The following is a 17,329-nucleotide window of genomic DNA, read 5'->3' as shown; positions in this document are numbered from 1 at the left end:
TGAAAAAGCAGAAGCTCCGAGCGCGAACCTCAGGCCGCCTTTCCCGTAGCCGCTGCACGACCGACCCAGCCGCGCCCCCTTCTTCCCGCGGGCCCGCCGAGTGCGCGGACCCTGCACTGGGCAGTCCCCGCTGGACCCGGGACTGCACGGGCTGGGCTCCCCGCGCGGTGGCTGGCCTTCTTTTTTTTTTTTTTTTTGCAACGCTTGCCAACCTGTCAGCTGATGGACCTCATCACCCCATAGTGGCGCATGTAGCTCGGCCGCAGCTCGCTCCATTCACGCTGCGCCACCCCCAGCCGGCCCGCGGTCCCCGGCCCCCTGTGCCCTGCGAGAGGCCTGCAGACCCTGGCTGCAGCGGGCCCCCGGGGGACCGCGCCCCTCTCGCCCCGGCCTCGCACCGCCTGGGGGGCGCTGCAAATAGTCCTTTGTTTACATGCAATTCCTTACTCCGCGGAAGGAGGCCGGGGGAGTGCTGAGTTTTCACCAGCTGTTTCCCGCCTTGAAACAGACATCTGATCAGCTGCAAACACACACACACACACACACACACACACACATACATACGCCCGGGGAGGCAGGCCGGAGAGACCTCCCTCCCGCCCCTCCCGCCCGCCTCCCTCCCCTCGCCGCCGCCGCCGCCGCCGCCGCCGCCAGCATCTGGGACCGGCCGATTCTGCACCTCAGTCCGGCGCTGCCCTTTGATTCGGATTTCCATCTTGCATTCTCCGGCTGATCGCGGGACCTGGCTCGTGCAGAGGAGGGGGGCCGATCGCTATGGAGTATTTCATGGTGCCCACTCAGAAGGTGCCCTCTTTGCAACATTTCAGGAAAACAGAGAAAGAAGTGATAGGAGGGCTCTGTAGGTGTGTACTCCTCCTCCCCCCACCCCCTTCCTACCATTGCAGCCCCCGGCCAGCCCGCCCGGGCGGGCGCGCGTGTGCGCACGCATGGCCCGCGCCGCCGACCCCGCTAGCCTTTCTTAGCTGCTGGGACCGCTGCAGCTTCGCGCACCGGGTCCGCGCCGCCCCGGGACCCTCCTCCCTTGGAGCATGGGGGCCCCAAACGGCCCCGGCCACTTTTGTCCGCTGCAGGCGGGCGAGTCGCGACGTTTGTAAATTGCAAACAGACCCACGTGGTTCTGCAGCAGTCCCGGCCATGCTTGGTGCTGGTGGCCTTCCCCCCCGCCGCGCTTCCTCTTTCCCCCTCCCGCGGCGGCTTCCTTCCTCTCCTTCCTTCCTTGCGATCTTAGGGCGCCCCCATTCAAGGGGGTCCGAGGGTCCGGGGCGCGCGTGGGGCCGTAGCGAGGGCGGCTACAATGCAGCCATGCCGCGGCTCCCGGCGCTGGGTGGGGGCGGGGAGCCGGGCACTGTGCGTGTTTGCAGAGCGGGGCTGCAGTGGGGTCGGGGGCGTGCTTGCGTATGGGTGTGGGGGGTGGGCGGGCCCCGAGGGGCCCGCGCGGCCGGCAGGGGCGCCGCGGCCCGGGGCACGTTGGCTGCTGCTGGCTCGCCCGCCCGCGCCCGGGCGCTGTTTACTAGCGAGGCCTGGACGTGACTCTGCAGCCCTCTTGGAGTAGGCGGACCTCTGCGCGCGGCCTCGCGGGAGCTGTAGTTCTCCGTGTCCTGCGGGTGCAGCATTGTGGGATTTGTAGGCGCTCGTGGGCCACGCTTTCCCTGCACAAAGCTCGGCCCCCGCGGGCACGATGGGCAATGCAGGCCAGGTGGGCAGGCCTTTTGGGGAGGGGACACCTGAGGCCGCCTCTAGTCTCGCAGGGCAGCTTACCGCCGCACGTGGGTTTCCTCTGCAAACTTTCCCATCCAACGCCCCTCCCCCCTGCCGTAAACCGAAAGCGTCGGGTCCCCCAGCTGGGTGGGTGGCCCGAGGTTCGCAGGCCTCCGCAGCAGCCACTTTGCAAGCTTGGTCCTAGGTTGCTGTAAATCCAAAGGGTGATGGATTCAAGGACCACACACAGCCAAACCGCCCGGGACACTTGTTAAAATGCACACTCCTGGAGCTTTGGTCGCTGGGGCCCGGACATCTGCATTTTGAACAACCCGCCGGGCGGGGTGTTGGGGAGGTGTGCGTTCTTCGGCGTGCACAAGTTTGGGACCTGCGGCCCCTTTCCTGCCGCGCTGCTCCAGGAGTGAAATGGCTCCCCAGGGCTGGAGCCACGTGCTCTGCCGCCCAAGGCAGTCTGGGCGGGGATTGAGGGAGGAGGAGCCCGCCGGTGTGGCCCAGGCTGGTGGACACTAGCGGGTGCAGAATCCGGCCTGGAGGGAAGGTTGCTGTACACGTGTAGACACTCCCACCCAACCCTCTGCCCCAAGGGTCCCCATCTTAAAGCTACTCTGAAGGTCCCAGTCAATACCTAGACTTGGACCAGTTGATGGGTCTGGCAGCGCAGGGATGCCCCAAGGGCTTGCCCTTACACGAGGCCCACCTGGAGGGCCCAATAATAAGTAAAAAAATATTCTTGAGCACTTTTTATGTTCTGGGGGCTCAGTTTGCTAGAATTTTCTCATTGAGTTGTCATAATCTTCCTATGAGTCAAAAGCGTCTTTTGATTCCGTGTAAAGAGGAGGACAGAGAAACTAGGGAGGGGACCACCACAGCAAGTGGTGGAGCTGGAACTTCAACCCTGGTCCTGGGGTTGCAGGCTGCTGTAGGGCTGGGCTGGGCAGTGTGGAGGTATGGTTGAGCCACTTTGCCTGCTGGGGAGGACATTCTGGGCCTGATCCTGGGCAGGGTGAGGGCAGAGGGGCCCTCTGGCTGCCATGCCTGGGCCTTGGGTGAGTCCTCCTAGGGACCCCTAAGATTTGGCTTCACTTTATCCCTGCCCCAAGACCCGCTTTGGAGGATGCCAGCAGTCCCCCAGGATAGCTGGATCTTGATAACCAAGGGCTTGAGGGTGCAGGGCCTTCGTCCAGGGTAGGGCACTGAGACATCCATTGCAAGACAATTGTGAGCTGTGCATTAGGCATGGAGTTGGGGGTGCCTGGATTTGTTTATGTTCAGTAGGGTAAGATAGGAAGCCTGTTGGGGATCAAATGTGTGTGTCAGGCAGGACCTTCTGGCCAGATGTTTTTGCTTCTCTGGGTCATGTCAAGCTGGTGGGCTTTGCTTCATGCCTCAGTGACCAGCAGAGATCTCCCTGTCTTTCTGTCTCCCAGGCCTACCGGAGGGTACTGTAGGGCACAGTGCTGCCCACGAAAGCTGCAGGTTTGGACCCGTCGCCTAACGGTTCTCAGGCCCTGGAAAACAGATGCACCTGTGAAAATTAGCCATAGGTATGGGAAGTGCCTGGTAGCTTTTAAAATGACACTCAGGACTGGGCGTGATGGCTCACGCCTGTAATCCCAGCACTTTGGCAGGCCGAGGCGGGCAGATCATGAGGTCCGGAGTTTAAGACCAACCTGGCCAATATGGTGAAAGCCTGTCTCTACTGAAAATACAGAAATTAAGCTGGGATGGTAGTACATGCCTGTAATCCCAGCTACTCTGGAGGCTTAGTCAGGAGAATCGCTTGAAGCCGGGAGGTAGAGGTTGCAGGGAGCTGAGATGGCGCCACTACACTCTAGCCTGGGCAGTAATACGAGACTCCATCTCAAAAAAAAAAGACTGAATGTCTTTTTTTTTGTGTGTGATGGAGTCTCACTCTGTCACCCAGAATGGTGTGTAGTGCTGCTGTCTTGGCTCACTGCAACCTCCCCGTCCTGAGTTCAAGTCACTTTCCTGCCTCAGCCTCTCAAATAGCTGGGATTACAGGCATATGCCACCACACCTGGCCAATTTTTGTATTTTTAGTAGAGACAGGGTTTCACCATGGTGGCTGGCCAGGCTGGTCTTGAATCCCTGACCTCAGGTGATCCAGCTACATTGGCCTCCCAAAGTGCTAGGATTACAGATGTGAGCCACTGCGCCAGGCTGCTGACATTCAGAGTCTTAAAAGCAGGTATATGGTGGTCTCCATCCGCATCTTGTTGTTGTTTTTTTTTTTTTTGAGACGGAGTTTCGCTCTTGTTATCCATGCTGGAGTACAATTGCACGATCTCAGCTCACCGCAACCTCCGCCTCCTGGGTTCAGGCAATTCTCCCACCTCAGCCTCCTGGGACTACAGGTGTGCGCCACCATGCCCAGCTAATTTTTGTATTTTTAGTAGAGACGGGGTTTCACCATGTTGACCAGGATGGTCTCGATCTCTTCACCTCGTGATCCACCCACCTCAGCCTCCCAAAGTGCTGGGATTATAGGTGTGAGCGACCGCGCCCAGCCTTGTTTTTTTTTTTTGAGACAGAGTCTCACTCTAGCACAGGCTGGAGTGCAGTGGTGTGATCTTGGTGCATGGCAACCTCTGCCTCCTGCATTCAAGCAGTTCTCCTGCCTCAGCTTCCTGAGTAGCTGGGATTACAGGCATAAGCCACCACTCTTGGCCTTTCTTGATCTCTTTTAAACTTCACCATGACCTTGTGACATGAAGCAGTGTTTCATATTTTACAGATGGGGGAAAGTGGGGCTTGGTGTTCCACAGCTAGTAAGTGGCAAGGCTGGACCTTTTGCACTTGAGCCCAGTGCAGGATTCTCACTGATGGGCTGGAGGAACTTTGGGAAGGGAGGGAGGCTGGGATGTTTCTGATGGGAACAGCCTGGGCATGGTGTGTTCTGGGACCGAGGGGAATGGCATCAGACTGGCCAGGTTAGAGCGCAGAGTATGGATGGGTAGTGTTGCAGCAGTGGGGATGGAGCATGGACGAGAACCTCTAGCTCATTAGGTGAGAGAAGGATGAGTGTCTTACTCCTCTTTTGGGTTTGGGAGAATCCCATGTGGATTATCCACATTGACTGTGTCAATATTAAGTGACTCTGAGGTGTGTGAGTTACTTCAGGGCAGTGTGAAATGAAAGTTCTCAGTGGCCAGTTTGAGGCTGGAAATGGGCAGGCAAGTGCAGAGGGACTGGGGGTACTTGGCCTTGGGCTGGGCAGGAGGGATAAGTACCTGGCACAGATCTAGACTTGATGGGCATGCCCATGCCCCCGAGTGTCTGGTTGGGATGCCAGTGTCAGTCTTGTTAGATGTTGTGGGTGCTGTGGTGGTAGGGGTGGCGGCTGTGGTCTTAGCATCCAAGGCTGGTGCCCAGATTTTGTTCCTTGGCCATTGGCTGCTCAGTGACCTGCCTTATTCCTGAGTCTGGGGCAGCCCCAGGTTGGCTACAGGAGGCTGGCTTGCCAGAATTAAGAGAGCCTCGGTGTGGCCAGGCACAGTGGCTCATGCCTATAATCCCAGCACTTTGGGAGGCCAAGGTGGGTGGATCATTTGAGGTCAGGAGTTAGAGACCAGCCTGGCCAACATGGTGAAACCCTGTCTCTACTAAAAATACAAAAATTAGCTGGGCCTGGTGGCGGGTACCTGTAATCCCAGCTACTCGGGAGGCTGACGCATGAGAATCCCTTGAACTCAAGAGGCCAAAATTGCAGTGAGCTGAGATTGCACCACTGGACTCCAGCCTGGGAACAGAGGGAGACTTTGTCTTAAAAAAAAAAAAAAAAAAAAGAGAACCTCGGAGTCAATGGACTTCTGCCACCTTTGATTCTCACCTATAGGAGTCTGAAGTGGCCAGGGAGAGGGTAGTGGATCTTTATTTACTGTGTGTGTAGGACCTTTACAGACCGTAACTGTAAATGCAAAACCCCGGAAGAGCTATCAGAAATTTTCAGGCATTTGCAGAAAAATCCACTTTATCCCGTGCAATATCACCTGGAAATTTCAATTAACCAACATTCATCAACAGGAACCCCTGGGTGGTCAGCCATCGGAAGCCCGGGTTGGCCAGCATTCCACCAATAAGAATTCCTGGTTAGCCGGCACTCTACCAATCACAGCCCTTGGTTAGCTCCTATTCCACCAATCAGAAGCCCTGGTTGGCACGCATTCTATTAAAGGACTCTGTCTGCTGGTACTTCCAGGGCAATTTAGGTGAGTTATTAATTGAGGGTCTTGGTGGCAGATTCAGGTCCCCACGAGGAACTGTAGCTTTGGGGGGAAATTTGCTTTATCGGATTTAAGAAAGTGCTTAACCTAAGTTAAGCACTAGGTTAGCCTGCAGCTGTTTTCTGAGCCAGGAGACTGGGCTGGTGGCTTTGGAGAGGACGGAGGCAGGAGAAGCTGTGCTGGCAGATTCTAGTGCAGAGGAGGAGGCAACACAGGCCCCTGATCCCAGCCCCAGCGCCTCTTCCTGTGGAACGTCCGGCTGGGATTTTCGGAACTGGGTCTCCTTTGACCTCCCCAGTTAGTGGGCTGCCTTGTGGGGAAGGGAAAGAAGAGGCTGAGGGTCAGCTCCTAAGAGCAGAGTTGTTGGTGGGACTTGGGCTGGAAGGTGCAGGAGGGTGCATTTTTTCACACCCTGCCCTGCCCTACTGCTGGGTGTGACCTTGGACAAGTCACTTGTGGGCTTGGTCCCGTGTGTGTTCAGAAGGGCAGGAGTGATGGCCGAGCCTGCAGTCACACCCCCTGCTTCTGGTAATTGGTGGGCTGTGTGAAGTAGGGGTCACTAGAGGCACTTCAGTGGGTGGGGCAGGGGAGCTTTGGCATCTACAGGTGCCTGCTGTGCCAGGTCTGGCTGCCTGACCTTGGGAGTATCACCTCCCCTTCCAGGACCCTGCACTGCTTGCTCACTATAATGTCAGCCACCACACTGGGTTTCCGTGAGAATCAGGCAGGGAAAAATGTAAATGAGGTCTGTGAATAATAAAAAGAGTTACATGATTACAGTGCTTTCTGAATGCCTGGTCCTTTTTTTTTTTTTTTTTTTTTTTTTTTGAGACAGGGTCTCACTCTGTTACCTAGGCTGGAGTGCAGTGACATGATCACAGCTCACGACAGCCTCAACCTCCTGTGTTCATTCCATCCTCCCACCTTAGCCTCCTGAGTAGCTGGAACAATAGGCACATGCCACCATGCCTAGATGATTTCTTATTTTTTTTTGTGGTAATGGGGTCTCACTATGTTGCCCAGGCTGGTCTTGAACTCTAGAGCTCAAGGGATCCTTCTGCCTTGGCCTCCCAAAGTGCTAGGATTATAGGTGTGAGCCACCATGCCCGGCCTCGTCCTCTCTTTTACAGGGATAACTGTCATCTGCTGGTTGGGGCATCTGGCTCTGTGGGATGGTCAGCGCTCATTCTGCTCTATGGCTGGACGCCTGCCCTGGGGTCAGGGTTCAAGTCCCAGCACTTGCTGCAGCTGATCCCCACCCAAGCCTCTGTGCCCCCTCTTTACACAGAAGTCTTCAGGCCATCTGACTCAGTGAGAATATTCTAGCCAAAAACTTTTTTTTTTTTTTTTTGAGATAGACTTTCGCTCTTGTTACCCAGGCTGGAGTGCAATGGCGCGATCTCGGCTCACCGCAACCTCCGCCTCCTGGGTTCAGGCAATTCTCCTGCCTCAGCCTCCTGAGTAGCTGGGATTACAGGCATGTGCCACCATGCCCAGCTAATGTTTTGTATTTTTAGTAGAGACGGGGTTTCACCATGTTGACCAGGATGGTCTCGATCTCTTGACCTCGTGATCCACCCACCTCGGCCTCCCAAAGTGCTGGGATTACAGGCGTGAGCCACCGTGCCCGGCCCTAGCCAAAAACTTAAAAAAAAAGATGTGTTCCTCTGTTGTGGACCCTCTAGGAGGGCCAGCTCTCAGGTGGCCCAAGGCTGGACTTAGTGCTCGTTTTTCACCCCCAGGCCCTGGTCAGCTCTGACCTTTGGACATTGCCGGGAGGGGCCCAGGGGCTGGTGAGCAGGGGGCTCTCCCCACATCTCTCCTGTAGGAATGGTGATGCCCCCAGATTGCACTTACCCTGTGTTGTGGCTTCCTATGGAGATCTCTTCCCACTTCTTACCTGCAAAGAGCCCCAGCTTTAAGCCACCACTGCAGAGCAGTCCTAGTCCCCTTGGCCTGCTGGCCTCTCAGAGATGGTGTAGTCTGAGGCTGTGCCAGACCTGGGAGCCTGGACTCCACCCCAAAGATGGGCCACACACAGCTGTGCAGCAGGCCTGCCCTAGTGCCCCGGTCACCCCCACTGCAGGCAGGGGAAGTGGGAGAAGTGAGGGCACTGACATCCAGCTGACTGAGCCTAAAACCATGCCCCTCCCTGCTCTGAATCCTAAAGTCTCCCATGGAAAGTGGGGGGCCTGGGCCCCCTTTGCCGCACTGACATTTCAAGGCCTTGTGAGCGATTTACAACCTGAGGACAGGCCGTGGGACTTAGGGTCCTGATGGAGGAGAGGCTTGGCTTGATGAGGCCGGAAGACTTGTCGCCCACCTCTCTGTTGGGAGAGGAAGCCCAGGCCGAGGAAAGGGCGGGGATACGTCCAGGGTCCCACAGGGAGCCAAGGCTGGACAGATGGGGCAGGATGGATGGGGCCAGGAAGGCAACGGCTGTTTCCAGCTGTTGGAGATGTGCTTTCTCTTGGGTCCATGCAAACTCTTTTCCACCTACCCATTGGTGTAGGGGCCACAGCAGGGGAGTTAGACTTGGCAGCCCCTTGACCCCAGACTGTCCCCGCCAATGGAGCAAGAGCTGCTCAGAGCCGTTTCCCTGTTCTCCCAGATTCAAGAGCGTGAGCCCCCTAGGCCCAGTCCTGGAACAGGGCACCCCGGGAGGGCCCCTCAGGAAGAAGCCGGGGCTGCGGCTTCGGGTGGGGCCGGCGGCCTCTGCTGGGAGCCCAGCATCTGGAAACCATCAGGCCAGGGGCGGGGGAAGTTGCAGGGGAGGTCCAAGGAGGGAGACATGCCTCCTCCAGGCCACACACAGGCCCAACCCTCGGGAGCGTGGCCTTGGGCCCACAACCGCTGCCTCTGCTCCCAGGCCCGCAGCCCCGCCCCCTGGCGCACACGCCCCGCCCCCGCCGGAAGCCCCGCCCCACTCAGCAGCCACGCCCTCTTCCCCAGGGCTGCCTTCTCACTCCACTGGCCGCTGCTCCTGCAAAGGGTTGGTAGTGCTCCCCACAGCGTGCTGGGAGCCTTGCTTCTCCGGCACAGGGTGGGTCTGTTGGAGTGGGTGGGCTGAGGGGAGCACTGTCTGCAGGGGTTGCTGGCTTCGTGTCTTTATGGGGAGTGAGTCGTATCTGTCTTGTCCTGTGTGAGGTGTGTGAAGTCTCAGCATACTGGGGCTGGGGCTTGTAGCTGGAGGCGTGGCCGTGAGGGTAGGAAGGGAGTGGGGACGTCTTCCTCAGTCCTGAGATTCAAAGCCTGAGACGCTGAAGAGGCGCTCCAGGCGCCCAGCAGGTCACTCAGAAGTCTCCCAGGGGCGGGACAGCGTCCCTGACTGTTGTCGGCGTCCCACGTGCATGAGAATCACCATGCAGGTTTCTGGGTCTCACCAGGCCTGCTAGTCAGACACTGGGGCCAGCACCCGTCATCTGCACAGTTTCTAAGCTCCTAGGTGTTTTGATGCTCAGACACACTGGGAATTCCGTTGGGGAGGAGAAACTGCTCCCTGTGAGGGAAGCCAAGGAGGGGATGGGTTTTTGTTGTTGTTGAGACAAGGTCTTGCTCTGTTGCCCAGAAGTGCACTGGCTCCATCATAGCTCCCTGCAGCCTCCACCTGTGGGGTCAAGCAGCCCTCCCACTTCAGCCTCCTGAGTAGCTGGAACTACAGGCGTGCACCACCGTACCTGGCTAATTTTATTTTTTGTAGAGACAGGTTGCCTAGACTGATCTCAAACTCTTGGGTTCAATGATCCTTGGCCTTGACCTCACAAATAACTGGGATTACAAGTGTGAGCCACTGTGCCTGGCCCTTGCTGGGCTCTGAGCAGACTATCTTACCCTCAGTCCACCTGGGTGTCCCAGAGAGAGCCCCTCCATCGCCCTCTGGGGGTGGCCTGGCATCTTTTGCAGCAGGGGCGGGATGCAGGTTCCACTGGGGCCCTCTGGAGATGAATGATGAAGAGGGCGCTTTGGCCAAGCCTGTTCCTGTCCTCTCTGGCAGCCTTGCCAACATTCCACTGACCCCGGAGACTCAGCGGGACCAGGAGCGGCGGATTCGACGGGAGATCGCCAACAGCAACGAGCGGAGGCGCATGCAGAGCATCAACGCGGGCTTTCAGTCTCTCAAGACCCTCATCCCCCACACAGACGGAGAGAAGCTCAGCAAGGTGGGTGAGAGCAGGGAGGGCTTCCTGGAGGAGGCGGCAGACTCCCTCTGGGAGAGGAAAGTGAGCTCTGGTAAACATTGCCAGCTTGACTCTTGGCTTTTCCCTGCCTTCAGGCAGCCATTCTCCAGCAGACAGCCGAGTACATCTTCTCCCTGGAGCAGGAGAAGACCAGGCTCTTGCAGCAGAATACACAGCTCAAGCGCTTCATCCAGGTGCGCCCTGCCCTCCTTCCTGGCTCCCTCTCCTGGCATGGGCATCCCAGGACCCAGCCATGGGCCTGCGATGCAGGTGTGGCTGCAGGCCCCTTCTTGCCCACTGGCAAGTACTTCAGGCACTTGTTTTCCTGCCCAAGCCTCAGTTTCCCCATCAGTCTAGTGTGGTGGAGTGGGCTCTGGAATGAGCCAGGTGATTGCTCTGGACAGCAGCCATTCTCCTGGCATTTGGCTGGTTTGTTGGACTTGCAGAAGGGCTCCCTAATGAAGATCCACCTGTGTTGGGCAGCTTTAGGGGGCTGCGATGGAGCCCCAGTCTCCGTGGTGGTGGTACCGAGGTGTCAGGCACACTGACCGACTCCTTGGGGTCCCCAGGAGCTGAGCGGCTCGTCCCCCAAGCGACGGCGGGCAGAGGACAAGGACGAAGGCATCGGCTCTCCGGACATCTGGGAGGACGAAAAGGCGGAGGACTTGCGGCGGGAGATGATTGAGCTTCGGCAGCAGCTGGACAAGGAACGCTCGGTGCGCATGATGCTGGAGGAGCAGGTGAGACAGCGCCCTCTGCTGGGCGCGGCGCGTGGTGCAGCGGAGAGGAGCCTGGGGTCCCCCTTAAGGCTTTGCTGCCCTTAGTTGAGCCCTATTTACAGGAGCACCTGCTGCGGTGCCAGGCTTAGGAGTGGGGAGCAAGCCAGACACGTCCCTGCCCTCGGGGGTCACCGTTTGCGTTGCGGTGGGGAAGATTAGTCAAATGACCTCAAAAATGTAGCCCTGATGGGCTAGGTATGGTGGCTCACACCTGTAATCCCAGCACTTTGTGGGGCTGAGGCGGGAGGATCACTTGAGCCCAGGTGTTTGAGACCAGTCTGGGAAGCGTAGTGAGATCCTATCTTCACCAAAAAATATATGAAAATTAGGCAGGTGTGGTGGGGTGTGCCTGTGGTTCTAGCTGCTCAGGAGGTTGAGCTGGGAGGACTGCTTGAGCCCAGAAGGTGGAGACTGCAGTGAGCGGTGATCGCACAATGGCACTCCAGCCTGGGTGACAGAGTGACACCTGTCTCAAAAAGCTAGGTGTGGTAGTGCATATCTGTGGTCCCAGCTACTTGGGAGGCTGAGCTGGGAGGATGGCTTAAGCCCAGGAGGTGGAGGCTGCAGTCAGCTGTGATTGTGCCACTGCACTCCAGCTTAGGTGACAGAGGGAGACCCTGTCTCAAAACAAAAAGCAAAAACAAAGCACTTAACCATGATGAAGGCCAGGCTGGAGCTGTGGGGATGCCCCATAGTGTCTCAATGGAAGTGGGAAGTTGAGTCTCATAATTAACCAAAGGGCAGAAAAGGGTATTCTCGGCAGAGGGAACAGCATAGGCAGAGGCTCAGACAGGAGGGAGCATGGTCCAGTGGTACAGTGGAGGCTCAGGTGGGAGGTGAGATGAGGCAGGGGCTGAAGGTCTTTGGAAATGCTCTGGCCTCTGTTGAGGGGGGCCCGCCTGGTGGTAGGGTTTTCAGCAGGAGTGAATGACCTGCTGTGGGACTGACAGGGCAGGGTGTGCTCCCAGGCCTGCCCCTGAGCTGAGGCTGTCCTGCCTCCAGGTGCGCTCGCTGGAGGCCCACATGTACCCAGAAAAGCTCAAGGTGATTGCGCAGCAGGTGCAGCTGCAGCAGCAGCAGGAACAGGTGAGGCTGTTGCACCAGGAGAAGCTGGAGCGGGAGCAGCAGCACCTTCGGACCCAGGTGAGCAGGAGGCGCCTGGAAGCAGGCTCTGGGGATTGGGGAGTGGGCAGGGGATGTTGGATGGCTGGAAGCCTCTCTGTAGTCCGTCTCATCTCTGTTTCGTAACATAAATGGGGCTGGGGAGTTATACACTGGCTGGCCCTGCATGAATAAGGGAGGTGGATGGGCCGGGAGAAGGCTTGAGAGAAAGGCTGAGGGCTTCTGTCTTGCAGCTCCTGCCCCCTCCTGCCCCCACCCACCACCCCACAGTGATCGTGCCGGCACCGCCTCCCCCTCCCTCCCACCACATCAACGTTGTCACCATGGGCCCCTCCTCAGTCATCAACTCTGTTTCCACATCCCGGCAAAATCTGGACACCATCGTGCAGGTACCTGGGCTCAGGAAAGGGGCAGCTTGTAGGGGTCATACACTGGGAACAGGCTCTTTCTCTTCTTTAGACTAGAAAATGAGGAGTGGTAGAGGAGGAAGATAGTGCTTGGGTGGGAGGGGGTGGAAGGCTGGAAGCCTTGGGGCTCCCTCCCTGGATCTGCAAGTGGAGAATATGAGGGCCAGAGACCTGGCCAGGGCCTACCTGTCAGGAGGGGTGGGCCGGGAAGACGGTCCTTTCCCACAGTCTGGGTTTTCCGAAGCATTGTCTCACCTCCATCCCTGAGGACCTGGATGGGGATACAGGGGTCAGGGCTGTGGGTGACAGTTGGGCCTCCTATGGAGGAGGAACTCTGTGGCTCAAGCCTGAGGGTATATAGTTGCACTCAGCCTTGAATAAGGCCCCTTGAGGGACCCAACCTCAGAAATCAGTAATAAGTAAATAAATAACCCAACCAAAAAAGCAAGACAGGAAAAAAAAATCCATCAATCTCCCTGAATTTCAGTTGCTCATAAACCTTGCATATTGCATAATGCAATTAATAACAAAGGCCTTTAATAAATTAGTAGGCAAGCTTTAAAATATACAAACATATTCCAGGGAGGCTCACACCTGGAATCCCAACACTTTGGGAGGCCAGGTGGGCAGATCACTTGAGGTCAGGGGTTCGAGACCATCTTGCCAACAGGATGAAACCCTGTCTCTACCAAAAATAGGAAAATTAGCCGGGCATGGTGGTGCACACCTGTAATCCCAGCTATTTGGGAGGCTGAGGCAGGAAAATCGCTTGGACCTGGGAGGCGGAAGTTGCAGTGAGCTGAGATCGAAGCACTGCACTCCAGCCTGGGTGACACAGTGAGACTCTGTCTCCAAAAAACACAACAAACATAAACATATGAAAGAAACATATAATTTCTAAGCAGCACTGGGATTGTTGCTTCCCAGAATGGATGTTTCAATTTAACAGAAGAGTTTTGAAAGTCTGTTCCTGGGCTGGGCATGGTGGCTTACGCCTGTAATCCCAGCACTTTGAGAGGTTGCGGCAGGAAGATTGCCCGAGGTCAGGAGCTTGAGGTCAGCTTGGAAAACATAGCAAGAACCCCCTCGTCTCTACTAACAATACAAAAGTTAGCTGGGGATGGTGGTGCACTCCTGTGGTTCCAGCTATTAGGGAGGCAGAGGTAGGAGGATCGCTTGAGCCCAGGAATCTGAGGCTGCAGTGAGCTATGATCGTGCGCACTGCACTCTTCACTCTTGCCTGGGTGATATAGTGAGATCTCTCCAAAAAAAAGGAAAAAGAGTTTGTTTTTCATAGAGTCTGGGGGGCCTCCCCTGCTGCTTTGCAAGGCTTATTTCTGGGATGTGTGTTCTGGGGGAGACAGTGGCTGGCTGAGGGCCCCCACTGCCTCCTGGCTGGCTGTGTGTCCCCGGCCGAGCCTCCTCATTGGTTCGTCCCTGTCCAGGCAATCCAGCACATCGAGGGCACCCAGGAAAAGCAGGAGTTGGAGGAGGAGCAGAGGCGAGCTGTCATCGTGAAGCCGGTCCGAAGCTGCCCGGAGGCCCCCACCTCTGACACGGCCTCCGACTCCGAGGCCTCAGACAGTGAAGCCATGGACCAGAGCCGGGAGGAACCGTCAGGGGACGGGGAGCTTCCCTGACTACCCCCCCCAGCCCTCCTCTCCCTTCTGGGGGCTCGAGGGAGCCGGGGCAGCCACAGGGAGAGATGAGGGTGAATGAGTGAGAAATTTTTACAAAATTACGATGTTATTTGGGTCTCTTTTATGACCTCTTTTTCAATACTGTAAATCAACCTTTGAACGAAGCCACTCAACCCGAGGTCCCAGGGCTGGGATGGCTCAGAGCGTGTGGGAGCATCGGGACCCCAGGGCTGGGCCTCGGCCCCGGGGGCTGGGGGAAGCTGACACTGAGGTGCCTGCCTCTCTCTGCCAAAAAGCATTTTTTCCTTTAAACATGTTTTTTAAGAACAGGGAAAATCAAACAAAACCCCAAGTTATTTCTTCCCTGCCCAGAGCCAGCCTGGGATTGTCAGTCTTCAATCCCCTTTCCCTCCTCTGTTTGGGTGTTGTTCTTTCTCCTTTAAGCACTTACATGGGTTGGGGTCAGACTGGGCTGGGGCGTTCTGGGGGCCCAGGGGTCTCCGTTGCTTCTCGGTTGGGGTTCGCTGCTGCTCTGCTCCCCTCCCCCTCCCCATCTCGGCACTAGAGTTCTCTACTCTCCCACCCCCAGCCTCCACCTCTGCCTCCGGGTCTCATCTTCCACCCAAAAAATGTCTTTGTCTCTTTCTTTTTGTTTTGTTTGTTGTTGGTATTTTTTTTTTTTTTTTTTTTTTTGGTTTTGCCTTTTGTTTTTGTTACGTTTTTCTTTTCTTTTCTTTTTTTTTTTATTACAATTTTGAGGTCTTCGTGTTCAAGGAGAAGCTATTATATTTTGTTAAGAAAGTGGGGAGAAAAAAACCAAGAGGCCACCGTGCCTTTGTAAAGAAACAAAATAAAGTTTGTACTTTGTTTTTTAGATTCTGAGTCTCCTGGGTGTGGGCTGGCCTGAAGCCCTGGGCAGGGCTACTGTGTCTAGAGTACGGGGGCTCCTTGGGCCCTCCAAAGGGAACGGGGTGTGTGAGCATAGTAACTCCCTCAGCTTGTGTGTTGGGATGAGAAATTGGAGCCTCAGGTTCCCTGGGATTACTCTGAGTATTCTGTAAAGATGGAAGATGGGCCGGGCGCGGTGGCTCACGCCTGTAATCCCAGCACTTTGGGAGGCCGAGGCGGGTGGATCACGAGGTCAAGAGATCGAGACCATCCTGGTCAATATGGTGAAACCCCGTCTCTACTAAAAATACAAAAAAAAAAAATTAGCTGGGCATGGTGGCACGTGCCTGTAATCCCAGCTACTCAGCAGGCTGAGGCAGGAGAATTGCTTGAACCCAGGAGGCGGAGGTTGCAGTGAGCCGAGATCGCGCCATTGCACTCCAGCCTGGGTAACAAGAGCGAAACTCCGTCTCCAAAAAAAAAAAAAAAGATGGAAGATGTGCCAAGCGTGGTGGCTCACACCTGTAATCCCAGCACTTTGGGAGGCCGAGGCGAGCAGAATACGAGGTCAAAAGATTGAGACCATCCTGGCTAACATGGTGAAACCCTGTCTACTAAAAATACAAAACTTTGCCGGGCGTGTTGGCAGATGCCTATAGTCCCAGCTGCTCTGGAGGCTGAGGCAGGAGAATCACTTGAACCTGGGAGGCGGAGGTTGCAGTGAGCTGAGATCATGCCACTGCACTCCAGCCTGGAGACAGAGTGAAACTCCATCTCAAAACAAAAAGGTGGAAGATGGCGTTGGGGTTGGGGAGTGGCTCTTTGGTGGGAGGTGCTGAGAGAAGGAACAAGCAAGCCACTGATTCCAAACGCCAGGAAAAGGACACAGGTGGTCAGGGGCCCTGCTTGATCCCCAGGCTTTGGTTAATTCCTAGGTTTTGCCACTTCCTGGGCTTGCATAACTTCTCTGAACCTCATCCTCTCCTCCTCTAGAAGGGGAACCCCACCGCCCTCCCCCTCCCCTCCACCCTCCCCCACCCCACTGTGGTATGGTGTTCAAGTGCTCAGGTCCTGGAATTGGTCTGCCAGAGGTCAGGTCCACCTCTGACAAGCCACTTCCTCTGAGCCTCAATTTCCTCTTCTGAAAATTGGTGATAATAGCACAAGGGTATTGCATCCTACTGGGGATCGGTGTGGTCCTTTATTTTATTGTTAGTTTTTGAGACAATCTTTGTTGCCCAGGCTAGAGTGCAGTGGTGTGATCTTGGCTCACTGCAACCTCCACCTCCTGGGTTCAAGCTATCCTCCTACCTCAGCCTCCCAAGTAGCTGGGACTATAGGTGTGCACTACCATGCTCGGCTAATTTTTATATTTTTAGTAGAGACAGGGTTTCACCATGTTGGCCAGGCTGGTCTCAAACTCCTGACCTCAAGTGATCTGCCCATCTTGGTCTCCCAAAGTTCTGGGATTATAGGCATGAGCCACCACGCCTAGCTATTTTAAAATTTTTATTATTATTTTTATGTGAAATGGAGTCTTGCTCTGTCGCCAGGCTGGAGTACTGTGTTGTGATCATAGTTCACTGTAACCTTAACCTCCTGGTCTCAAGTGATTCTCCCACTTCAGCCTCCTTAGTAGCTGGGACTACAGGCCTACAGGCCTGTATCAGCAAGCCTGGCTTTTTTTTTTTTAAGATAGAGTCTTGCTGTGTTGCCCAGGCTGGAGTGTAATGATATGATCTCAGCTCCACCTCCCAGGGTCAAGTGATTCTTCCTCCTTAGCCTGCCACATAGCTGGGACTACAGGCACCTGCCATCATGCCCAGCTAATTTTTGTGTTTTTAGTAGAGACAGAGTTTCACCATGTTGGCCAGGCTTATCTTGAACTCCTGACCTCAGGTGATCTGCCTCCCAAAATGCTGGGATTACAAGGATGAGCCACCATGCCTGGCCAGCTAATTTTTTTGTATATTATTGTAGAGACAGGGTTTGGCCATGTTGCCCAGGCTGGGCCATGATCCTTTAAATCTTTCAATCTTCCATCTTCCATGGCTAGAGATCGATTTATGCCATGGTCCTCTGCTATGCCTCATGCTCACAGTGCTGGGTGCTTGGGGACTGAGGCCAGAGTAGAAGGCAGAGTCACAGCTCACCCCATGATGACATGGACATGAACTCTTTTTTTTTTTTTTTTTGAGACGGAGTTTCGCTCTTGTTACCCAGGCTGGAGTGCAATGGCGCGATCTCGGCTCACCGCAACCTCCGCCTCCTGGGTTCAGGCAATTCTCCTGCCCCAGCCTCCTGAGTAGCTGGGATTACAGGCACGTGCCA

At 55.9% G+C, this 17,329-nt stretch overlaps 1 protein-coding gene across 2 annotated transcripts; it reads left to right on the top strand.

Moving 5' to 3' along the window:
* Positions 1-274: 274 nt before the first annotated feature.
* TFAP4 (transcription factor AP-4) lies at positions 275-14,984 on the top strand. Of its 2 annotated transcripts, none has more exons than XM_032257975.1 (7): positions 275-863; positions 9,979-10,144; positions 10,258-10,356; positions 10,732-10,902; positions 11,944-12,084; positions 12,297-12,452; positions 13,916-14,984. In XM_032257975.1, exons 1-7 carry the CDS (start codon positions 775-777, stop codon positions 14,108-14,110), a joined length of 1,017 nt encoding a protein of 338 aa, XP_032113866.1. In that variant the 5' UTR covers positions 275-774; the 3' UTR covers positions 14,111-14,984. The 2 variants fall into 2 exon arrangements, with proteins under 2 accessions (XP_032113866.1, XP_032113865.1); XM_032257974.1 differs by lacking the exon at positions 275-863 and adding an exon at positions 7,641-8,976.
* The last annotated feature ends 2,345 nt before the right edge of the window (positions 14,985-17,329 follow it).

Source organism: Sapajus apella, unplaced genomic scaffold, assembly GCF_009761245.1.
Source record: "Sapajus apella isolate SASKATOON/1434 unplaced genomic scaffold, GSC_monkey_1.0 scaffold99, whole genome shotgun sequence".
NCBI lineage: Eukaryota > Metazoa > Chordata > Mammalia > Primates > Cebidae > Sapajus > Sapajus apella.
This window is presented reverse-complemented; position numbering and strand designations above follow the sequence as displayed.

Bases quoted from the DNA above. Each gene is read 5' to 3' on its own strand.
- TFAP4 (XM_032257974.1), top strand. From the start codon at position 8,261: ATGGAGGAGAGGCTTGGCTTGATGAGGCCGGAAGACTTGTCGCCCACC. The intron at 10,145-10,257 runs GTGGGTGAGAGC...CCCTGCCTTCAG, and splicing joins ACGGAGAGAAGCTCAGCAAG to GCAGCCATTCTCCAGCAGAC. The intron at 12,453-13,915 runs GTACCTGGGCTC...GTCCCTGTCCAG, and splicing joins ATCTGGACACCATCGTGCAG to GCAATCCAGCACATCGAGGG.